Source organism: Octopus bimaculoides, chromosome 7 (genome assembly GCF_046866305.1).
Source record: "Octopus bimaculoides isolate indiv1 chromosome 7, ASM4686630v1, whole genome shotgun sequence".
In the NCBI taxonomy this organism is placed as follows: Eukaryota; Metazoa; Mollusca; class Cephalopoda; order Octopoda; family Octopodidae; genus Octopus; species Octopus bimaculoides.
In genome coordinates, this window is record NC_142934.1 from 3241954 (window position 1) to 3266659 (window position 24706).

Consider the following 24706-nt stretch of genomic DNA (forward strand, 5'->3'; position numbering starts at 1 on the left):
AAATTTCTAAACAAAAAGTTCGTCAAATTCCTTTTCAATATATAATCTAATAAGAATTCTTCTCACTCTTTTCGTGATCAAGTCAATAAAAAGAATATGAAAAGAATTCCATCGTAATTTGTTTTGTTTTTGTCACAGAATATCTTCCATTTTCGTGTATTTTTCCCACCTTACATTTTGTGTGAAAACAGGTTCTGGAAAGCGCATGGATTTACCAATTATACTGAGTAAAACGGCGACTACACATGAAAATACGCCGAAAAACCATTGAAAATAATTGTACACTGAAAAAAAATGAAATACTAACCTTTTAGCAGACATATGAAGAAAGTTCATTGAAAGCGTTAGGCTCTGTCACTTGGTGCTAAGTAAATAGGCCATAAGAATATTTCTGTGGAACTTTAATTAGATACGCGTGCGCACAAAATCCACACATGCTCTTGTTTACCAACTCCCACGAGTATATTGTAGGCTATTTTCATATAAAGATTTCACTCTTTTTGGACAAAGAAAGAAAAGAAAAAGGTAATACCTAAGAGTAAACAAACTCATTAATTGTCAAAATGAAGTTGATAACCCTGGATGAATTTATGAGTTAAAACAGCATATAAGAAAAAAAAAAAAAACGAAAAGATATGAAAACGTTATTTATAACACAAGGAAATATAGATTTGCTTTAATGGGAAGAAAATTGCTCCAACATGGCCTGTTAACCTTGATGATCAAAACCAAAAAAATATAAAAATCCAAGCCCACACAATAATATTTCTTAAGTTCAATGAAAATGAAAGAATATATTTCTTAAATTACACAGATAAAAGAATTCTAAGAAGAGGAAAAAATATTTATATACAAAAGTAAAGACGAGGAAACAGATGGGAACCGAATCTATAAACAGAAGCCATAGAAAGATAACTAATTTAAGCTGTTCTTTCTTTCTTTCTTAATTAGTCTCATGCCATGTGTTCCAAAATAGGCTGTGCCCAACATTATCATAAAGTCAGTGTGAATATCGTTCGTGAAAGAAATGCCTTGTTTAAAATATCATATATGCTACATTTACGGATAATGGAGGGAGTGAGGAAGAGATAAGAGATAACATAAGTTGAACACACGAGAGAATTCATATTTGCGAGAGAATCTAAAGTCAGTAAACTCACAGTTTTCTGTCTATGCTTAGTGATGCATCATCAAGATTTCGGTTGATAAATTCCAGTATTTACCATATTAAGAACTTTATCTTCAACACAAGTCTTTCAAACTCTTGTTAAACTTTCTCATTATATAAGCGAAAAAAATTATGGAAGTTAATTATTCACCATTATTAGTTAAGCTAGTGCATTATTTTTTTTTTACATTCGACCTTACACTGTAGTCTCTACTTCGGCGAGTACAGTGAAGTTTATATGCTTTGCTAATGAGGTCTTAATATGGCCTAAACTACCCAGAGTTGTCTCCCTTTCTCATTGAAAACCATTAAGAAGCGGAGCTTTACTTCTTTCTTTCTTTTTTTTTTAGTTTGGCCTGAAGGAAGGAGTAGTGGGTTGAGGTTTCCCCCTTCTACCCAATGTTTTGAAGTGCGGGAGTACTAAAAAAAAGTGGGAGAAAATCCCGAAAGAAACGGAAAAATTCTAAAAGTCCGCCTAAAACCGACAGTTGACATTGTGGATAAGAGAGAGTTCCGTCGCCACAAGCCATGATTGTATTGACAGGAAGCTACAGATCAAAGAGCTGAGAAACGGGATGGCGCCCAAATGTGGGTTGTTCTGGTAAGTAATCCGTGTGACGGACACAATCGAAATCTTTGCTGATGTGAAGGGCAATGGCACTAATAATACCAAATTTCTCTCGGAAAAGCCCCCCCCCCCCCGAGAGGAAGTGACTTTTTTTGTCGTTGCATTTGTTCTTTTCAGCTTTCTAATGCTTCCAGCATCAAACATTAACACTAACTCATCTTTTTTTCTTGCAGATGGCACCTAAGAGTAATCTCTATGAACATTATTTCATCCTTACTAACCTTGCTTTATAATTAATTCATTCCTTTGGCTTAGCAAAACATTTAGTCATTCACTTATTCTTATCTTTCAATCAGGAAAAAGAACAGAATTCATAACTTTTTCAAAACTTTATAAACTGAGGAATTTATATAACTGAGTGAAGCCTGCATTCTTGCAGGTAGATTAATGATGATTAGAGGAGGGGTTGGGAGTTTTAGAGAGAGATGCAGTATGGTGGGGGAACGGATGGAGGGGAGAGAAATGATGAGTTGCAAGATAAAACACAGTTGGTGGTGACAGATGAAAAGAAGCGAGTACAACAAATAGATTTGGGTAATATGTAACGCTCGCCTGGCACAACTGGAATATACACCCGGCCCCCACCCGACTGCCAAATTAAGGGCATAAAAGAATTATTTGTAGAATGTTGGTGAGAGAAAATTACTTGATCGTACAAAGAGGTTCCTTCGAATTTTGAATGGTCCAGAATGTGTATACGAACAAAGTACACTATGTATGAGTCGAGCAAACCGATCCCAGGAGTTATTCTTTGTAAGCCAAGTACTTATTCTATCAGTCTCTTTCGCCGAACCACTAGGCTACGAGGACATAAACACACCAACATCGGTTCTCAAGCGATGGTGGGGGGACAAATACAGACACACACACAAATATATACGACGAGCTTCTTTCAGTTTCTGTCTACCAAATTCACTCGTAAAGCTTTGGTCGGCCCGAGGCTATAGTAGAAGACACTTACCCAAGGTGTCACGCAGTGGGACTGAACCCAGAACCATGTGGTTGGGAAGCAAGCTTCTTTATTTTATGAAATTGGCCATGAAGGCCGTACATAGAGGGGACAATATAAGGTGGAAAATAAATAGCCTCGATTCCTGGACCGGACCATGCGTTATCTTCTTCAGCGAAACACTTCATTTCACGTTGCTCCAGTCCACTCAGCTGGCAAAAATGAGTAATCCTACGACAGACCGGCGTCGTGTCCAAGGACAAACATATAGACTCCCCACCCCACCCCGGGAAACTAGCACTATGCTCCTTACGGAGTTTAGATTGTATCATGGTTGTGGAGCCATCTAATGTGACTCTACTCAGAAGGCTGCAATATCATTTGACAGGAACACGGTATAAAGAAATACATGGAACAAGGTGGTAACTTTAAATACCTTTAATGCAACCACATGTATAACAAGCTGAATGATAAATGGAAATGGTTTGATGCTTGGAGGCCATATTCTTCTCCTGTGCGGAGATAACGGAAAATTGTCGTCTGTTCGAGAAATGCTTAAAAATTTCCAGACTTAATAGAAATAGTATCAAAATTACCCTCAAATGATAATCTTCTGTTTTCTCACTGGGATCAAAATTCCTACACGCTGCGTTTGAATTTCGACTCATGCGCTCTAGGTTCGAAATCAGCGCGCATTCTCTTCGATTTCGAATTATAAATGTATATTTAACATTTATATAAATAAGTGCATATAAACGGCTATATGTTTATTTATTGACAAGGCGTGGCTGCATGGTAAGAAGCTTGCTTCCCAAACACATGGATTTGGGTTCAGTTCCACTGCGTGGCTCCTTGGGCAAGTGTCTTCTACTATAACCTCTGGCTGACCAAAGCTTTGTGAGTGGATTTGGTAGACGGAAACTGAAAGAAGCCCGTCGTATATATATATATATATATATATATATACATGTGTATTTGTGTGTCTGTCGCTAAATCTGTCAAACAACAATTCTTTTTAGTTGCAAGTATTATTGTATATTGAATAGGGATACTGGCGGGCCTAAATTCGAATGTCAGTAACATGCCTGTTGTTCTCAACCATTTTTTTTTTTTACCAATGAACCTCTTCGATTCCTATCTTACTCGGATGGACCCCTCATAACCATTTCACGTTTAAAAATCATATTAAATACTATTAGGAATTGAGTATAAAAAATTATTGAAATATTTTGTGTATCGTAGAAATACAACCGATTTCTTGGACATAAATTTTAACAACCAAAGCTTATATGTACATCGGTTGAGAGCTACCGGTTCGTACAGTCTTCGGATCTTTATCTGTTATCTTTATCGTCTTTCAGTTATTGGACTGCAGCCATGCTGGAGCACCACCTTGAAGAGTTTATCGAACAACTCGACCCCCGTGGCTCTTGTTAAGCTACAAAAATAACCACAAACAAGAGTGTGTAGAAGTATCGTTTATTCCGCTTCAATGGTGCTCGTGTTTGTGGTTATTTTTATGATTATAGCTGGACAAGAGTTACACCCTCTCTTTTTTTTTTTTTTTTTTTTCATGTTTGGTATTTATTCTATCGTTTTCTAATGCAGGAAAGCCAACACCGGTTGTTAAACGGAGGAGGGAGAATAAGTGCATACATATAAGACGGGCTTCCACACAGATTCCGTCTACCAAATTCACTCACATAGTAGTGGTCGGTTCAAGATGCCGTACAGTGGGACTGAACCCGAAACCATGTGGTTGCAAAGCGAGCTTCTTAATCACACAGCCATTCCTGTGATAAATATTTTTTAAAAAATTAAAAACATAAATTACATAAACACGTCTTGACTGTCCGGCTGCACTTCTTGCAACTAAACATTAAATGAGAGAGAGAGAGAGAGAGAGAGAGGTGAAGAATGGTCCCGGGACAGAATAAGACAGCCAGCGTTGCAGTTCAGTTCCAGAAAACTAAAAAAAGAACAAAAAAATGGTCTGGATTACCGAAACGAACACTTGAGAAATAAAAGTATAGCCACATAAAATAGATTGTGTGAGTGAACACCACATTCGTGCATTTGTAATACATTAAATATAATTATCAGTCCTAGATATGAGTTAGATTTAACTTTGATCTGAAAGACTATATAAAGAATAGTTTCGTTAGCTGTGAATTAATTTCCCGTTTCCAGTCCTAATTTTTTATCGTCCCCGTCTGCCTGGCACACAAATGGCTCAAATAAACATTAACCAAGAAAACCAGTGAGTCTATATTTAACACCGTTTCTTTCGGTCATTTCAAACATTTCTTGATTTTATTCGACTTTTATTTATTTTTCAGTTTGCTATAATGAAATTAACATTTAATCAATTATCCTTAATTTTATATCAAGGTAAATTTTATCGACTTCATCCGTCGATCCGGTTTCTTTTCCACACCTCACCTGGCCCTTGGCATACCTTTAGCGGACACTCGGTGGCAAACAATGATATCAAGCCTCCTACCTGGGTACAAACCTTCTCCTGTCAGTCATAGAAACCCCTGAAGGGGTTATTCACGCTACACTTACCCTGACTACGTCGTATTTAAAAGTAAACTTGAATACTTTTTAAGATTTCTTGAAGAATCCCTTCGATATGGTTGAAGAGATTCCGTTAGATAATATTTCGTTAAACTTTAATGAAGCTAATGGTTTCAACTTGTTAACCTTTATGGAGCTAATGGTTTCAAGACTTCTAAAATAAACGATACATTATAGCAAACGAAAATATTCAATATCCGCTGTAGGTTCCCTGCATATTCATGTTTGTGTATAATATCAGGTAAGGTGCGAGTGCAAGGGTTCCAAAAGCAAAACCGTACAGGTATCCCATTATTTCATGCGTCCTTTTCTTATTTAAGACGATAGGTGAGTCTTATTTGAAAAGATTAGGCAGTTGTTTCTAGCACGTCCAATATGTCCTTTTCAAAAACAAACTGTTACGGTGTGATTTAAATGTTTTCCTGTCCAAAGCATTTTCGTAATTTTATCCCAACCGTGCATGCTTATTTTCAGACCTTTATTTAGCCCTCATTTCATATGTTTTGAGTAATATAAAGCTTTCCTTCCATAAGTCCCAAGCTACTCTGGTTGTCGTAAAAGAATGGGAATGAGTATCATATACGACACATGGCAACCAAGAAACTGTTTTGTGTATCATACGTGATAGAGGGGACGGGTTTGGGATGGTGTTGGCAACTGTTTGTAGCATGTTCAGCTGCTACAAAGTGGAGTTGTCCACTTGACCAAATAGCAGCTAACATTTCCACATGTCCTTGCATCTACTCTTTACTCCTAGGTGAACTGAAGCTCATAAAACGAAGTGCTCTTCCTTGAACAGTGGAACTGATGTTAACCAGCAGACTAAGAGTTGATGATTCAGTACCTTATTCAGTCAGAGATTTCACTTCTACCTTGCGTTTACAATAATGTTCAGTTCAACAAACATGATTGGTTAGTTATTATTTCTGGCAGGTTGTGCAACTAACCAGACATGTTTTTGCAGAATGTTTGAAATGAATAATCCTACTTGTATGACAGTAACAATCATTTTACAACAATCCCGCTATGTCAAGCGAGGTGACACAAGCATACACAGCCACATATACACATGTATACATGCATATGACCATCCAGGCGTAGAATCCATGCCAAAGCTGACATGGAACATGATGTAACCCATACCTGCATTGAAAATAAATGTTAAATGATGATGGGCTTCATTCAGTTTCCATCTACTCAAGGCTTTGGTTGACTCAACAGTTACATAACTACTATTGTCTATAAATTTAGATATTAACTTTAGATATTTCCAAGACCAATCTTCACCTGTAATCATTGAATGATATCTCTGCTATGATTTTCTTATCTTTTTCAGGTTTAAAATCATTTCGTGACTTCTGGCTATTTTGATGGCTTAAATGTTCATAACCCACAGCTTGAAAGCTACCGATAGCTATTTCGCATCACTCTTAGTGTCAACTCTATGTCTATAACAGAAAATACTCAACTTTGGATTTGTTCTCGTAACTGGAACAAAGGGTCCACACGAGAGAAACATAAGAGTTTCAAAGAAACGTTTATAACATAGAAATTCATGGCAACCTGTATGCAGGAATTACCGAAATCCAAAGCTCTTGCGCAGCGTTACCTTTCTATCCATCATATGTCTCCAAAAGAAACTAACAGCTATGCATGCCGAGTCTTGAAGAATTTATATTCTCTTTGGCAGGATCAGCTTCTGTGTGATGTGGAGATCCAAGTTGGCACCAAAACCTTTTATGCCCATCGTAATGTATTGGCTGCTGGCAGTTCTTACTTTAATGCCATGTTTACCAGTACTTTAGTAGAAAATGACCAGAAAGTCATCACATTGCAGGGATTACAACCAGAATCTTTTCAAAGTCTTCTACATTTCTTTTATACTGGTAAGTGGTCTATCTTTTTGCTCTTCTGACCAAAATAATTTTGTTGTAATTTATTTGAAATATAAATGAAAGACCATTATATTTTCTTGTTGTTGTTTAGTATCAGGTCAACTTTCATTGAGCAAAACTATGGCCAAAGGCATTCCAGTTGTGATCGCTTTATGCACGTGTGTGTGTCGTAGACTCTGATGATGATGATAGCATTTATTAAGGTTGTTCAGTTTTTTCCAGTTGATCAAAAGACCGATTGAGTAAACAGAACCATGAACACACCTATAATACATATCAGAAACAGCCATAAGACTGTGAAGCACTAATAACTAAATATGGAAAGCCTATTATTTATGCCTTTTCTTGTATATCACTCTGTGTAAAAGGTAGCAGATTAAGAGGGGGATTAACCATGGATTTACAAAATTGACTGGTGATGGACTTCAACTTTGGACCTTGCCTTGGGATTACCTGGGGTTCTATACCAATCTGAAAACCTTTTCTTAGTCTGGTGTATTTGTATTAACAGATAGCTTGAGAATTATTTTACCCAGATTGATAATCTTTTATCAATAACTCCTCATTTTGATATTTATAGTGCATGCGGCTGTATTGATTAGATTATCAGGTGTTGTTATACACCACTGATTACAATGCCCTTCCTCGCCTTATTGTATCATTCAAATGATGCTACCTTGCTAGCTAGGTGACCAGGCCAACATTCCTCCTGAACAGAATGCTATTCCATCACAGGGTGAACCATTTGCAGGTGAGTGGACTGGAGCAATGTGAAATGATGTTTTTTTGCTCAAGAACACAATCCATTGCTGGTTTGGGAATCAGAAACACAGCCTTGCAGTCTCGAGTGCAATCCTCTAAATGTTAGGTCACAGAGCTTTACATACAGTTTGAAAAGTTATGAGGTTTCACACAAGTAAATTAATATAGAAAAAAAAACAAAATGAAGAAAATATTTTCAGAACTATTTTACCATGGATAAAAAAGAGAAAGTATTTACATATCTATACATTTCATCATCATCATCATTTTAACATCCACTTTTTCATGCTGGCATGGGTCAGACGGAATTTGTCGAGGTAGATTTTCTACAGCTGGATGCTCTTCCTGTTACCAACCCTCAAATGTTTTCCTGCAGGATAATATAAGGTATATACATAAAGCCCTACTTCATCTGATGTGTGCCAACGTGGAAAAAAACAGACATTTAATGGTGATGATGATGATGATGACAATGTTTTATAATTATATTGTTTCCTAAATATGTGTGTTTTTATTAATAATTTCAGGTCAAATTGAAGTAAGTACTGAGAATTGTCAGGATCTCCTGTCTGCGGCTGACATGTTTGATGTCACTGAAGTGTTGGCATTCTGCTGTGAATACCTCAAACAACAATTGTCTGTTGACAACTGCATTGGTATGTAATGGTAGTCTTTGATTTGTCTCATTCCTCTTGATGTACATCTCGTGACGTGGGGTGGCGGTAGGGGAGAAAACGGTTGGAATTAGTGAGTGATTGAGGGACTGAGTGTTAGGGCTTGGTATAGAAATGAGGAGACCAAACCATATGTATAATAATAATAATAATAATATGAGGGCAGCAGTTTTAGGGGAGGGGATGAGTTGATTACATCGACCCCAGTGTTCAACTGGTACTTAATTTATCGACACTGAAAGGATGAAAGCAAAGTCGACCTCGGTGGAATTTGAACTCAGAACATAGCGACAAGCAAAATACTGCTAAGCATTTCGTCCAGCATGCAATAATGATGATGATGATGATGATGATAATACTTTCTACTCTAGAATGAATATGCATGTGTCTGTCTTGCAAGGTACTTGGTGACCCTGTCAGTGCTGGTGCCATGTAAAAAGCACCCAGTACACTCTGCAAAGTGGTTGATGTTAGGAATGGTATCAAGCCATGTGAGAACAGACAATGGAACCTAGTGTGGCTCCTGGCCTTGCCAGCTCCTAGCAAACCATCCAACTCATGCCAGCATAGAAAAAAGATGATGATGTGTGCATACGTATGTATGAATGTGCATGTATATATATATATATATATATATATATATATCATCATCGTTTAACTTCTGCTTTCCATGCTAGCATGGGTTGGATGATTTGACTGAGGACTGGTGAACCAAGTGGCTACACCAGGCTCCAATCTCATTTGGCAGAGTTTCTACAGCTGGATGCCCTTCCTAACGCCAACCACTCCGAGAGTGTAGTGGGTGCTTTTACATGCCACCAGCACGAAGGCCAGTCAGGCGGTACTGGCAACGGCTACGCTCAAAATGGTGTCTTTTACGTGCCACCTGCATGGGAGCCAGTCCAGCGGCACTGGCAACGATCTCGCTCGAATGTCCTTACACATGCGACCGGCACAGGTGCCATCACGATTTCGCTTTCGCTTGCCTCAACAGGTCTTCGCCAGCCAAGTTTCTGTGTCCAATGAAGGAGACGTTGGCGTGGGTGCCATCCGTCGAAATTTGTTTGATTTCACTTGCCTCAACAGGTCTTCGCAAGCGGAGTTTAGTGTCCAACGTAGGAAGGTATGCATCCTGGCAGAGGTCTTGGATTTAGGTCTCACTTGGCATCATTTAGCATCCATTTTCTATACTGGCATGGATTGGATGGTTTGATAGGAGCTGGAAAGCCAGAAAGCTGCACCAGGCTCCAGTTGTTTGTTTTGCAATGGGTTCTATGGCTGAATGCCCTTCCAAATGCCAACCACTTGACACAGTATACTGGGTGTATTTTACATGGTGCCAGCATGGGATAACAGACATGCATCTTTAGTGAACGAACATTGTACTTGTCTGATTATTCAGCTATTTATGACAAAGTTTACAGTTTTTGCTGACATCTCCTTTCTCCTTCGTTTCAGGTATCTATATATTTGCTGAAGCACATGCATGTAAAGATGTTCTGAATGCTGCAGAGAAATATATTTACAGCCACTTTGCAGAGGTTGAACAGTCTGAAGAATTCTTTGATCTTCCTAAAGAAACTCTAATCCATTTTTTAAGTAGTGAACACTTGCATGTAAGAACAGAACTGGAAGTGTTTCACCTGGCGCTTAGGTGGCTTCTGCATGACATCACAACTCGGAAAGTATTTATTTGGGATGTCATGTCTCCGGTTCGATTCCCTTTAATAGCAGAAAACCAACTGCAAGAATATCTTCAAAACTCTTTTGACTTAGGTGATAACGAACACGATATTTCTCTCTCTGTTATTTGCTATAAAATGTACAAACACAACAGATTAAAGACGAGTTTAATGAGACCTAGGTTACAAACATGCAAAAATATATATATAATTGCTGGATTTTCTCGACTCCAAGGCAAAAAATGGGCCGATGGCGAAACCCTGTCTTGTGTGGAAAAATTTGATACGTTTGAAAAGCAATGGAAAATTATGCCTGACATTGAAGATGCTCGGAGTGGCCATGGAACTGCTGTGTTTAATAAAAAGGTTTATGTTGCTGGGGGAGAGCATGAGTCATTGATTTGTGACACGGTGGAATGTTTTGATCCGACAACTGGCACATGGAGTGGAATTGCTTGTATGAATTTTCCTCGTTGTAATCTAGCATTATGTGCGGACAGGAATCATTTATATGCAATCGGAGGCTGGATTGGGAGTGAGTTGGGGGCCACCATTGAAAGATACGACTCGACACTTGATCAGTGGATAGTGTGTGGTAAAGTAAATACTCTGCGATACGCCATGGGATATGTTGAACATGAAGAAGGTGAGTGTTCGATATATTATAAGAGGTGAGCAGAAGTTATGATGGCATTAACTTACCATTTTGTCTTTGGTTCCTTCTTTTCATTATATGTAATTGTTTACATCTGAATCTTCAATTAACAGAGTCATTACTATCAACATATTCTGTGAAATTCTCTCTCTATTACATCCACAGTCTTACCCAGTCTACTTCAGGTCTCCTCTCTGCCTCTCTTAATACTCAAAACTTATCTAAACTCTTTTACTTCTTAAAATAAATGTTTCTATGCTACAAGGAGACCTTGTTTTTCTTGTTTCCCTTTGTTCTGAGCATTCTTATAGAGATCCCCCCCCCCTTGTGCTTTCTTTGTTTTGTGTAGCCAAGCACAAATTTTACAGCAACATGACTGAAACAAGTAAAAGAGTAATAAGTTATGTTTAGAATTTGTACAACGTAGAACTAATTCCATCAAATGAATACGTTTTATTTTATTTTATGGAAACACCATATTTTGTTATTTTATTTTATTTTAAAATATGATTTTAGGTTTATTCTATTTGATTGGTGGTGCTGATTATTCTGGCATTGAGTTGAAGACTACTGAGTGCTACAACCCTGTAACCAAAGAATGGACTGTTCTGAGAGATATGCCAACACAGAGAAGCCATGTCGCTGTAACCATCATTGACAACTATATTTATGCTGTTGGTGGCTGTAATGAACATGAAGGAGCCCTGGATGTTGTCGAAAAATATTGCATTGACACTGTAAGTATAGAATGATGTATATCTTCATCCAGCCTGTTCCTTATTCATCTCTGATTCTTTGGTCTGGGATAAAACAGTTTGTTCATTTGTCGACTGTGTTACACTTCTTACTGACTGATTGTAGATCAATCTAAGATTCTGTTTCTATCATAGAAACGTGGCCCAACAACCACCTACAGTGCTCTCCTACCCAGAATGCATTGACTGCCCATGTTTACATCACAATGCTGCATATTCCATATGGATTTATGTACTTGCTGTATCCATTAACATGGGACCAGTGAACAGGATAAATATGGAGGCAGCTGATCCTAACAGACAATGCAAATAAGTGTTTTGTCAACAGAAAAGGGTAGAGAAAATGCGTTGATGGTAGAAGCTTTGCTGTTGTGAGCCAGGAGTTTGATGTCAATGAACCTACCATTCATTCTATGTACAAAGTGCTGAGAGATGATTCATTTATCACCCCTCCCCCCTCCCCCGTGAAAAACAATCATCGTCGTTTAACGTCCACTTTCCATGCTAGCATGGGTTGGACGATTTGACTGAGGACTGGTGAACCAGGAGGCGACACCAGGCTCCAATCTGATTTGGCAGTTTCTACAGCTGGATGTCCTTTTTAACGCTAACCACTCCGAGAGTGTAATGGATGCTTTTTACATGCCAACGGCACAAGGACCAGTTAGGCGGTTCTGGCTACAACCATGCTCAAAAGGTGTTTTTTACGTGCTACCTGCACAGGAGCCAATCTGTGGCCTTGGCAACAATCACTCTCGGATGATGCTTTTAACATTCCACTGGCACTCTTGCCAATCAGCGATTTTGATTATTTTTTTTTTAATGTTTAAAATAAAGACATTGTACCTGGTTTCAATATTTTATTTTTTAAAAAGAAGTCACATCTCTAAACAACCAGTGCCCCGTCTTCATGGCCATCCCTTATCAGCTCACAATACCTCCAAGGGGCCTCTATTGCTCAGGTTCAAAGTCACTACTAGAGCTGCTCCATTTTTCTTAACGAACTTCTCTCCATCTAACACCTGACTATTTGAAACATTATCACATCTTTTTACTGTTTATAATTCAAAATATTTTCATTACTGAATTCAACTATTTTCCATTTCATTTTTATTTTGTGTTCCTTCAGGACAGCTGGAGCGTTATCCCACCGATGCTGTCCAACCGAGCTGGAGCCAGTGTTGTTGCCGTTGACAACATTATTTATGTCTTTGGTGGCTGGTTTACAGAGAAGGGTCTCATTGGTCAGTATATGGCACCTACAACACATTACACTTCAGAATGTTACAATCCCCAAACAAACAAATGGACAGCAGGTCCTTCAATGAGGACTGGTCGCTGTGATACAGGCATTGCAGTTCTTTTGTGATGTAGAGGAGGGCTTTTCATTTGGTTTCTTGATCTCACTGGTGTCAGAGGACATGGGCACAATTTGATCATATTTCTTCTACATTTTGAAAGAAAATACAAGGTGTTACTTTGACTAAATAAGTTTCTTAGTCAAATTAGTCTGGATCTTGTCTGTGTTCTATCACCAACACACTAATGTCCACTGGAGATATTATTCTGATCTCTTCCTGCTCTGCTGAATGTAGAGTCTAACAGGACAAGCAATATGTAGGATTAAGTAAAACATCATGCTACAACGTAATCAAAATTAATATTTCAAGTTATTTTTAGCCCAACATCAGCTCTGACTATTGTTTTTTGGGGGGATTTTTTAAAAACCTATCGAATGTGTCCCTCTTCCCCCCCCCTCCTAAGATGGTATAATGTGCTTTGAGGAAGATTTAGCTACTACTTCTAGCAGGCTGAGCAATCATATAAAGTCTCCTTTCAACGACTGGTATGATTACGATCTTGTGTTTTTCTGTAGGAGTTTTACTGTGATCAAAACATTCCAATGACCAGGTGTTCCAAATAAATACTTTATTTCATAAACATGGACACACAAGACATTGTATATCGACAACATTCCTTCCAAGATAGCTGATCATAATGTCAATGATGTTTAAGAATAAAGAAACTTTAAAAACACACAAAACAATGAATAAATTATAAATTAATGGCTAATTGAATATTTCATCATTTAAAACAATCTGCATGTATTTGATGTAAAAATTGATTTTATTTCACTTAGATTTGTGTAATAAGATGAAGTAGAATGGAATATTTCTGGCTGTATTCTTCATAGATGGTGAGAAGAAGTGGTGAGTTTGTAAGATGTCCAGGTCGGTACGGTAGGTGTGTTAATTATCACAGGAAATGACATAGAAAACAAGACAAAAAAGAACAAGAAACAAGCAAAGAGGAAGAAAAAAACTAACACTTACCTGCCACCAAGCCTAGTATGTGCATTTCTTATATTATCTCTCTCTACTTCTATCTGCTATCATTATAGAGAAATTAACATATTGCTAGAACATTCTTTAGGAACTGTTAACTAAATTCTCTGCAACATTTTAATTTGGCAGCTTCAGAAGAGATATGCGTGAACCTTCCTAGTAGCAACTGAGCGATATTTAACAGCAAGAACTGTAGCTGTAGTTTAGCAAACCCTCAATTGTAAATACTCCAGATGTGCCCTTCCGTTTTTCAAAGACAAACATTTCTATTTCATGTGCATAAAGAAGCGGGGGGTGGGGGTGGGGAATCACTTCATAGGACACAATTTATAACCTTGTCACTAAATTCTGATTTGAAGTATTTTGTTATTTATTATTTAAAAGATGAGTTTTCAATATGGAGGTCTGTTTAGGCAAATATTTTCCAGAATCTTTGGACTGGGCCATTTGGTTTTAGAAAACTGTTGTGTAGGTAGGTTTCATATATTAGTTTCATTAAAATTTAGCATTTAATTTTTAAATACAAAATCGACAGAAATAATGCAAAAAGCTAATGGCATAAAGAGGTCCTTCTTGGTTAACAAAAACTTTGTGATTATAGGCACAAGTACAGCTGTGTGGTAAGAAGTCTGCTTCCCAACCACAAGGTTCCAGGTTCAATCCCAACATGTGGCACCTTAGGCAAGTGTCGTCTACTATAGCCTTGTCAGGGGATTTGGCAGACAGAAACTGGAAAAGGCCTAGTTGTGTGGGTATAGGTGTAAGTATATATAGGAAAGCTGAATAAAGAGATGAACGCTCAGGATGGTGTTAAACCATTTATATCTTGAAGTTTTCTACATACGTTTCGACGGAGGGCACTCCAAAAATGTCCAACCGGATAAGTATCAGGCTTTAAAGAAAAAGTACTGGTGTCAACTCAAATGACTAAAAGTAGTGCCCCAGCATGGCCGGTCTAATGCCTGAAGCAAGTAAAAGGTAAAAATTGTCCTTCATAGAAAAGGGGAGGTAATTAAGAAATACTTCAGAATCTTGAAGTTAATTTGAGCGTTTCGTTCAATGGTTCCCAACCTGTGGTCCGCGGACCCCTGGGGGTCTGTGAACAGGTTAAGCAGACAGAGGTTTCAATATCCAGGGGTCCAAGGCAGCAAGCTGGCAGAAACATTAGCACGCCTTGCGAAATGCATATCGGCATTCTGTCTTTATGTCCTCAGTTCAAATTCCGCTGAGGTCAACTTTGCCTTTCATCCTTTCGGGGTCGATAAATTAAGTACCAGTTGCATACTGGGTCGATCTAATTGACTGTCCCCCTCCCCCAAAATTTCGGGCCTTGTGCTTAGAGTAGAAAAGAATATCCTGGTGTCCATGGGAAAACTCATTTAAATAAAAGAGGTCCTTGATAGTGAAAAGGTTGGGAACCACTGGTTTAGTTGGTGAGGGATTTCAACATTCGTTTCTGGATGAGGTACATATATCGATCTTTGAGACATCATCATCATCATAGTCATGTGAAATAAGGTTTTTAGTCTGGCGATTTCAGTGTGAGCAAAAATTTAACACAATGAGAAAATATGGGTATTTTGAAGTAGTGAGGTATAAGAGATCCCTTACTTGAAAAACAGTTAAGGACTTCATATGGCTCCCATGCCTGTGGCACATAAAAACACTATCTGAACATGGTCAATGCCAGGCCCACCTGACAGACTCCTGTGCTGGTAGCATGTAACAAGCACCCAACACACTCTCGTAGTGGTCGGCATTAGGAAGGGCATCCAGCTGTAGAAACATTGCCAGATCAGACTGGAGCCTGGTGCAGCCTCCTGGTTTGCCAGACCTGTCCAACCCTGCCAGCATGGAAAACGGATGTTAAACGATGATGATGATGTATTTGTGTGTATCATGCTGACACAAAAAAAAAAAGAAATGTAATAACAAAAAGTATATCTGAAAGAAAATATTATTCAGCTTTATTAGCATCATCAAGGACCTCCTTAGTTGAATCCCTTTCTTTTGCAGTATTAAAAACTTCATTAGTTGAATCAAGATCATAGGATTTATCCAGCTTCCGCATGTCCCGGCCAAGTTTGGCTCCAACCCTTCCGACATACTTCAGAGCACTCTGTTTATGAAGTAAACGTCGATACTGAAAAACAGAAAATACAATTCTCATCAAACTTAAAATGACCCACAAATAAAGCCATTCAAAAACAATTTTGTAATTTAAGACAATATTAAAGAATTTCATTAGAACACCTATTGAAAGTAAATTATTACTTACTTCATTTGGAGATTTATAATGAGGATTTATATACAAGCAGGATTTGCAAAAACTTCCTTCAAATATTCGGACAAGATTAAGCACAAATCGTGGACCTAAAAGAAAAAAAATTGTTTTTATAAATTACCAAAATTATTGCAATTATTAAAAGAAAGAAAAGGTAGCAAGCTAGCAGAACTGTTAGCACAACAGGTAAAACGTCTAAGGGCACTTCGTCCATCTTTACATTCTGAGTTCCATTTTGCCTTTTATCCTTTTGAAGTCAATAAAATATGGTCTGTGTAGCTGACTTACATTCCCCCACACTCCCGAAATTGCTGGCCTTGTGCCAAAACTTGAAACCATTATTAAAATACAGAGATGTGTAAAATTAGATGAAACAACATAACACAAGAAAGTCCATTTTATAGTTCTTTCTATAAACTGAACTACTTTCTCAGTTTAATGGACTTCATTCTTTGAGATGAATAAATTACATCAGACAAGTAATTATTATTCTCACCAAAATTCTGTCAATGTCCAAGTAGAAACTAGCAATTCTCATAAAATGGAAAAAAATCACAAGAACTTTATTTTGATGGACTTCCACCCAACCCATTTGATGGCTTTATAGACACTTCTTTCAAAATCCGTTTTGCTTTTCACACATTCACTTGTGTAGTTTGAAACTATGTCAAAGAAAGAAACCTATGTCCCTTGCAAAACCTTACATGGACCCCTAATATATGTGAATCCCCAATTTACTATTTGGCCTGCACGGACCCTCAAGTCTTATGTGGACTAAATTAAAAATATTTCACTGGAACTTAATTGCATTTGGCTCAAAACAAGGGAATAGAACCAAACACAAGGTATTTTTAAACCAATTCCTCCACTTTTTTTGTATAAAGAAACTTTATGCAAAAATACTCACCAATTTCTACAAGTGTCCCCAGTTCATCTGTGATAGAATAATTTCTAAACCAAATACGATTGTCAAGGATTGAAAAAGAGAAAATGTGATCAATGAAAGGTTGGCTCTTTGGGTGTTGATTTGGTGTTCCAAAAATCTGAAATTCAAGAAGGAAAAGAAATGGTTAAAGATATTTAAAAAAAAAAATTCAGAATGTATATAGATTACAATTTGTCATCATTTAACGTCCATTTTCTATGCTGGCATGGGTCGGGTGATTTGACAGGAGCCCATCAAGTTCCATACTTTGTTTTGGCATGGCTTCTACAGCTGGATGCCCTTCCTAACCAACCATACATATTAATATTTAGAACTTCAAGACAAATAAGGTTTCACTCATTAACACAGCAAGATTAATTATAATAACAGTTTCTAACATAGGCACAAGGCCTAATAATAATGGTCTCAAATTCAGCAGTTTTTGAGGGGAAGGGTAAGTCAGTTACATCTACTCCAGTACTTGACTGGCAATTATTTTATCAACCCCAAAAGGATAGGCAAAATCAATCTTAGTAGAATCTGAACTCAATGTATACACACACACACACACAACTGATGGACTTGCCCACAATTTTGCTCAATCAAAGTAGAACTAAACCAAGCCAGCCTCTGCCCCACCCCCATGCCTGCAGAAGTAAGTTGTATTATAAAAAGGAGTTGGAAAAGAATAGTAATTACTACAATGGGAAAAGATTTTTCTGAATACAAATACATCTTAAACTCAGAGCAAAAATCCAGAGTACACACACACGCACGGAAGATGAATATTATTATAAAACATAACTCACTTGTGTAAACAATTCTTTTAGGATTTTCCAGTGTGGTTCAGAATCAAATGTCTAAAAACATTGAAAGTAAAAAAAAAAGTAAAACCACAAATTAAAAATCCTCAAGCCCTTGATGGAACCTACATTTTCCTTAAGCCATCATTACAGATTCCCCACCCTCCTCTTTTGGGAGATTTTTTCTGTAGAATATTAACAGAAATGCTGACTCGACAGAATTAAATTAAAAACAAAGCGTCATCACAATTTACAGAGATTTATCTTAATGTTCTTATCTACCAATACCAATGATGACGAGAGATTTCCATCGATTGTTGTGTGAGAAGAAGAATTATTTAATATCAACCAGGAACTACATCTCCAGATGAAGTTGGTTGTTCAGCTTCTCAGGAATTTTAGATATGAACAAAAACAAAGATTAAAATCAAAAGCACATCATTTAACATCTGTGCTGCATGCTGGCATGGGTTGCACAGTTTGAGGATCAGATTGGAGACAAGGACTGCATCCTACTCCAGTGTCTCAAAGAGACACTGGAGTATGATGCAGTCATACTGAATGAAGTTTCTGGAGAGAGAGAGAGAGGAAGATTTTAGGCAGCAACACAAGTCCAGATTTACATTTCGTCTGAACCAATTCTGCCTTTAACACTTTCCTTTTGGCTGAAGAGGTTAAAGAATTAAACATGTTGATACAGGGAAATGATTCAGTTAACTGCATCACTGAAGTGCCAGCAGCCCACAAGGAAACCTTTGCATTTGGTGCGGAATTGTCAGGAGTTTGCATCACAGCAGATACATATGGGGGTAGGGGGAAACCAGTCAATGCAAGAGAGAAAAAGAGGAAATTTTACTAATTCTGATTACACTAAAATGTTTGATTTAATGTTTAAAAGAAAATTAAAATTGAAAAAAGCTTAAATTACAATATTTGTATCAATAAAATATTTAATAAAACAGAAATCAATGAGATTATGAAATGTGAAAACCAGGGAGTACTCACTTGATCAAATATCAGCAAGGGTCTTGACCCCTTCAAACAGTTCCCTGTTAATTTCAATTCACACATAGTGTGAACTAAAAACAAACAAACAAAAAAGCTTTTTAACAAAGATTGAGAAACAAACAAAACAAAATATAAACATTTTACAAACAGAGGTTGGACAAAATAATGGAAACACCTAGCACCATAATTTTGAAATATCTACAAAACTGTCAAAAGCTTGTTTTTGCTTAATATGTTTTGCTAAAAAGGCTGTTTCTTTCAGATATCATCAGAAAAAGGTAATTAAAATTCATTAAAATGACAGATCTATCGGACTTTCAAAGAGGTCAAATTGTTGGTGCTCGTATGGCAGGCATTAGTATAGCAAAAACAGCCGAAATGTTTGGTGTAGCAAGAAGTACTGTATTGAAAGTAATGACAACCTTTGAGAAAGAGGGAAAAACCTCGTCGAAACAAAACCAAAACTTTCAGATAGGGACCATCAGACTCTTACACGAATCATTAGAAAGGATCACAAAAGTACAGTGGAGCTTAATGACCACCTGAAGAACCCAGTTTCCACAAAAACTGTTTGCCAAGAGCGGCACAAAACCAGATTTCACAGGAGAGCTGCAATCAGAAAACCACTACTTTCAAAAACAAATGTTGCAAAGCATTTAGAGTGGAGTAAAAACCTACAGAATTGGTCCCCAGAGCAGTGGAAGAATGTTATTTTCTTGGATGAGTCATCCTTTACCTTATTTCCAACCACCGACCGAGTATACATGTGGAGACAGCCAAAAGAAGCATTTGACCCAGACTGCCTTCTTCCAACTGTTAAACACGGAGGATCTGTGAACATTTATGGTGCATTTTAGAAAAACAAGTAAAGAGTTGATAGCCTCCACCATCATCACTACAAGAACTGGAGACTTTTAGCTGAAATTCTTTTGGAAACAATTCAAACTTTGTACAAGTCCATAACTCATAGAATTCAAGCTGTAATTACTGCCAAAGGTGGTCCTACGCCATATCAAAATAAATTTGTTTGAAATTTTATGGTGTTTCCATTATTTTGTTCAATCCCTGTATGTATTTATGTATATATGTATATCTGTGTGTGTATTACCCCACCCCACCTACAAGTACTTGATCAAATCTTATGAAACTAGAAAATCATACACACACACACACACACACACACAATAATGCTTCATGATGGAACTAAGAAGAACATTCAACCTAAAACACGTTATTCACACTGAAAATATTTACTTCAAATTTCAAGATTCTACTTACCGTTTTGTACATGAAACTTAGCAGATGGTCCATTTGGGACGTTTGATATCCTACAGAAAGTAAAAAAAAAAAGGACATAAATTAAATGATATAGAAACACATAAAAGCTTCTATTAATATATTTTACAAAATATGCACACACAAAAAACATTTTCTCAATTTTCACGCTCTCCTGTCTCAAAGAAACTAAACTTACCACATGTATAAATCTTTCTTTTTCCTTGATTCAAAAAGTATACACTTATTACAATTCCTCATTTCACACACCTACAAATTAAAAAAAAAAGGGGGAAATATATTACAGCAATGATTCACAGAACTGAAAGCAGAAATTTTCCAACGACAACTTAGTTTCAATTCCATAATTAAAAAAAATTTTTTTGTCATGCAGAGACAAACCAATGATAAGGGAAACTAGCAGAACTGACCTCAGGTTGTTGATCCTCACAGAGGAGATGAGGAACAACCAAGATAATTGATGATCAGCCTTGTTCCAGAAGCCCCAAGGTGCTGTGCAGTGGTCCTGAACCTGAAACCAATTGGTTACAAAGCAAACTTCTTAACCACACAGCTACGCCCGCACCTTATATAAACCATCATGAGCTGAAATCCTTGCAGTAGCCCAAGATGTCCAAGAAAACAATGTCTTTGTGCCAAGGAGACTTGCTAATCGGTCACACATTTTTTGATGGGGGGGAGGGTTAGGGACCAAAATAATTTAATACTGGAAGAAAAACCTTGCTTTTTGTGATGCAGTCTTTTGGGTTATGCTATTTAGCTTTAAGTAAACCCTAACCAGATATAGAAGAGACATTCAAGGATCTTTTAATTTTAGTGTACTTTCACTGCACTATCCAATGTCTCTATTTCTAAATATAGTAGGATGTGCTTTGAGAGGAATTTTGCTGGTATTTCAAGCAAATCAAGTGATCGTGTACAGGCTGCCTTGTTGGCTTTGTAGTATGATAGGAAATGATTTTTGTATTTCTAAAATGTCATCAATCATAGCCGTAGAAGAAGCTTTTAAAAAGTAATAGAATCTATCATCAATTAGGACACATATCTAATACAAATGCAAAATCAATAACTAATACAATCAATATGTAAATAATAAGAAATATTTTTTTACAGTTTTTCACTTACCTGATTTACTGCAGGAATATCATCTTTGCAATTCATTTTGGGTTCTGCCCAGTAAACAAAAAAATAATCTTTTTAGACAAACCAAAAATATATGAAGTCAAAATAATAATAATTCTTTCTAATTTTTGGCACAAGGCTAGTAATTTTGAGGGCATGGAGAAATTGACTACATCAACCCCAGTGTCTCACTGGTACTCATTATATCAACCCCAAAAGGATGAAGGGTAAAGTCGACTTCAGTGGAATTTGAACTCAGAATATAACGATGGATGAAATGCCACTAAACACATAATAATATACTGTGCAGGAAACAAACTTCAATGAATATCATCATCACCACTTAACGTCCATTGTCCATGCTGGCATCGGTTGGATGGTTTGACTGGGACTGGCAAGTTGGATGGTTGTACCAGACTCCAGTCTGATTTGGCATTGTTTCAATGGCTGGATGAGTGTAATGGTTGCTTTTACATGACACCTGTGTCTGCCACAACTACGATTTCGCTTGACTCGATGAGTCTTCTCAAGTGCAACATAATGCCAAAGGTTTCAGTCATTCATCATTGCCTCCATGAGGCCCAAAACTTGAAAGGTGCTTTTCATGTGTCACCCTGATTTTTAATACATGCTGGTAAAAGCATAAATTAAAATATTATCTACTTCTATCAATGATATAACTTACACAAAAAGGATATTGTCCTTGCTATTCAAGTAAATAATGGTTATATTTCCACATCTATTTTTTCCATACTGGCATGGGTGGACAAGAGTTCTTGAAGCAGTTTTCTACAGCTTGATGCTTTTCTCAACACCATTTTTATAAATTTACAATACTTTATTCCATGTCTTTACTCACTGAAACCCATCAAATTACCAGGTTTTTCCTTTATGTGGGGCCCAAACGACATCACAGCTGGTGTCATGTAAAAAGCACTTATACGGTTGGTGTTATGAAGGGCATCCATGCAAAACAATGGAGCCTAGTGCAGTTCCCAGCCTTACCAGCGTCCAACCCATGCCAGCATGGAAAACAGTCATTAAATGATGATATATCCAAGATAATACATAGTTACAAGGAACGTGAAACCATGCGGTTACAAAGTAAGCTGTTTCATCACACAGCTATATTTCCCTGACGTTGAATTAAATGATTTTAGTTCTTTAACTGTTTATTCTAAATGACAATTCTAATTCTGCACAATAAAGAAAATAAAGTTTATCAACATCATAGTAATTAAAAGCTTTTACCTCGTTTACAGTGAGGCATTAATCTCTTCATGTCGTTCATTAAGTGACGAGCCTGGGCCATAATCCCTCGGGTGGCAAGCACCAATACCCTCTGTTTGTTTATCCATTTAGTCTGTATTAAAAAAGACACATTTCGGCAATTCAGTTACAAGAACACAAGAGAACCAGTTTGAATTCGCATTCACGTTTAAATTGAACAATAAACCCATGGTTGTTCATATTAACTGATTGAAGCGACCAGTCTATGGTTTGTATCAAAGAATAAAGATAGAAAATGACAAGTAACATTAAGTATCAGATGCCAGGTGGATCCTAAGACCATCCTAAGGACATCGTTTTCGGTCTAAACTCGCACGGATCCGTTGACCACCAAAGGAATTTGGTAAAATTTACCAGGATTTTATTAAGTTTAACGATGCAAATGTATACAGTAAATTAAAAAAAGACACATAAAGAACATCTGGAAATTATTTTTCACTTTTGTCCATAAATTTATTCGAAGAAAGGTGGGTAGGGAATTCAGCAATTTGTGGGTCATTAGGAAAATGTGTAGTGAGAAACTTAAATGAATGTAGAACGAATCTGCGTCATTTCACAACATCTCCACGTGAGTGAGAATAACGACTGATATAATGAAGTCGTGAATTTCTTCGAATTGTTGGAGGAAAAACATACTTTTTATGGTTATTAACGTTTGAGAATTTTTAATTTACATTTTCTTTTATTTTTTCTTGAGTGTTCGATTTAATAAATTTTTATGAAAGATAAAAATGAACAAAATACATTTATGAAGCGAAGCATAAGGCTTACGACGCACGTGAAAAAAAAAAGGATATCGAATTAGTTATATCGTTTTTGCTTTTTTAATTTCAATAAATTGAAACGGTACACATACCTTTTTGACGGGTGGATCATCAGATTGTATAACAGAAGGTAAAACTTCAACTTTCTCCTCTGGTTTCGACTTCTTTTTCGCAGGTTCAACACGCGACGCCTTCCTCTTCGCCATTTTTAAATTACAACGTGACGACAGGAAGTACGAAACTATCAACGGGGCAAATATATGTGCATATTTAATTAAAAACAGACGTGTTCTATTTTTAAATAATTTCGTATTAAAATATCAATTTAATTGTAAAATAATTTATCGTCGCAAAATTTATTTTAAATGCGCCTCGGATAATGGTAAACTTTTCGAAAATGAAGGCGATGAATAGTCGACCATACTGACCTTCATTTTCGCTTTAAAGCAGCCGACATAATATTTATCTAGACGAGAGAACAATACGTAACTTACATTTGACTTTGCCTTTCATCCTTTCGGAGTCGATATATTAAATACCAATTGTGTACTGGTGGGGAGGGGGTCTATGTAATCGACTGGCTCCCTCCCCCAAAATTTCGTGCCTTGTGCCTAGAATAAAAAAGAATATCTGCATACGACCTTCGATGTTCTGGGTTCCAATCATACCGACTGTGATATTGCCTTCCGTCCTTTCTAGGAATGTTAAAAGATAAGAACTAGTCAGTTACTGGAGTCGATTAACCCAATTGTATCGTTTCCCCTTAAAATGAAGAAAGTAAGCGTAAAGCAGACGGAGAAATTCCAACTGTTATAGGTGTCCTCGTTCGGATTTTCTATAGAACTCGGAACCAGTACAATAAGTTACGTTTCATAAGCAAGAGAATTATGAAGTTCAACAACCGTGCAATGTATATTATTACTAGAATGTCGTTTGTTCGAAGAAGTCAGAATATATAACGATCGACTTGAGCTTTACCAAATCAATCTTGGTCTTACCGATTTTTTTTTTTTTTTTTTTTTTTTTTTTTTGGTCTGGTTAGTTTGAATTTGGAAAAATAATCTGTTGAAGTTCATTAATGATGTAGCCGACCATTTCTTTTCTCATTGGATCCAATTGGG

At 37.0% G+C, this 24706-nt stretch overlaps 3 protein-coding genes across 6 annotated transcripts in view; 1 reads left to right on the plus strand and 2 right to left on the minus strand.

The window, feature by feature from the left end:
* Positions 1–446, minus strand: part of LOC106871580 (uncharacterized) — an 8000-nt gene extending 7554 nt beyond the window's left edge. Inside the window, exon 1 of the mRNA XM_014918087.3 lies at positions 308–446. The gene's annotated coding sequence lies outside the window, so the exon portion shown is untranslated. The remainder of the gene's footprint in view (positions 1–307) is intronic.
* A 3955-nt stretch (positions 447–4401) lies between these two features.
* LOC106871592 (actin-binding protein IPP) lies at positions 4402–13821 on the plus strand. Of its 4 annotated transcripts, none has more exons than XM_089354596.1 (6): positions 4402–4796; positions 6662–7211; positions 8510–8638; positions 10115–10984; positions 11510–11730; positions 12878–13821. In XM_089354596.1, the coding sequence occupies exons 2-6, from the start codon at positions 6881–6883 to the stop codon at positions 13115–13117; spliced, it is 1791 nt and encodes a 596-aa protein (XP_089210722.1). In that variant the 5' UTR covers positions 4402–4796; positions 6662–6880; the 3' UTR covers positions 13118–13821. The 4 variants fall into 4 exon arrangements, with proteins under 4 accessions (XP_089210722.1, XP_089210723.1, XP_014773595.2 ...); XM_089354597.1 differs by lacking the exon at positions 4402–4796 and adding an exon at positions 4965–5136; XM_014918109.3 differs by lacking the exon at positions 4402–4796 and adding an exon at positions 4965–5005.
* Positions 13822–16034: 2213 nt separating this feature from the next.
* LOC106871577 (ribosome biogenesis protein BRX1 homolog) lies at positions 16035–24431 on the minus strand. The gene is made up of 11 exons (XM_014918083.3): positions 24080–24431; positions 23678–23826; positions 22783–22894; positions 21535–21578; positions 20588–20658; positions 20392–20441; positions 19111–19184; positions 18112–18162; positions 17285–17420; positions 16372–16466; positions 16035–16236 (listed from the first exon to the last, which is right to left on the minus strand). Exons 1-11 carry the CDS (start codon positions 24096–24098, stop codon positions 16051–16053), a joined length of 987 nt encoding a protein of 328 aa, XP_014773569.1. The 5' UTR covers positions 24099–24431; the 3' UTR covers positions 16035–16050.
* Between the last annotated feature and the right edge of the window lie 275 nt (positions 24432–24706).

Excerpts from the sequence above, each read along its gene's own strand:
- LOC106871592 (XM_089354596.1), top strand. The coding sequence starts at position 6,881 with ATGGCAACCTGTATGCAGGAATTACCGAAATCCAAAGCTCTTGCGCAG. Across the intron at positions 7,212-8,509 it reads TCTACATTTCTTTTATACTG|GTCAAATTGAAGTAAGTACT; the intron begins GTAAGTGGTCTA and ends TAATAATTTCAG. Across the intron at positions 8,639-10,114 it reads GTCTGTTGACAACTGCATTG|GTATCTATATATTTGCTGAA; the intron begins GTATGTAATGGT and ends CCTTCGTTTCAG.
- LOC106871577 (XM_014918083.3), bottom strand. Across the intron at positions 22,895-23,677 it reads ATGATCCACCCGTCAAAAAG|ACTAAATGGATAAACAAACA; the intron begins GTATGTGTACCG and ends TTTTTAATACAG. Across the intron at positions 16,237-16,371 it reads ATTATAAATCTCCAAATGAA|TATCGACGTTTACTTCATAA; the intron begins GTAAGTAATAAT and ends TCTGTTTTTCAG.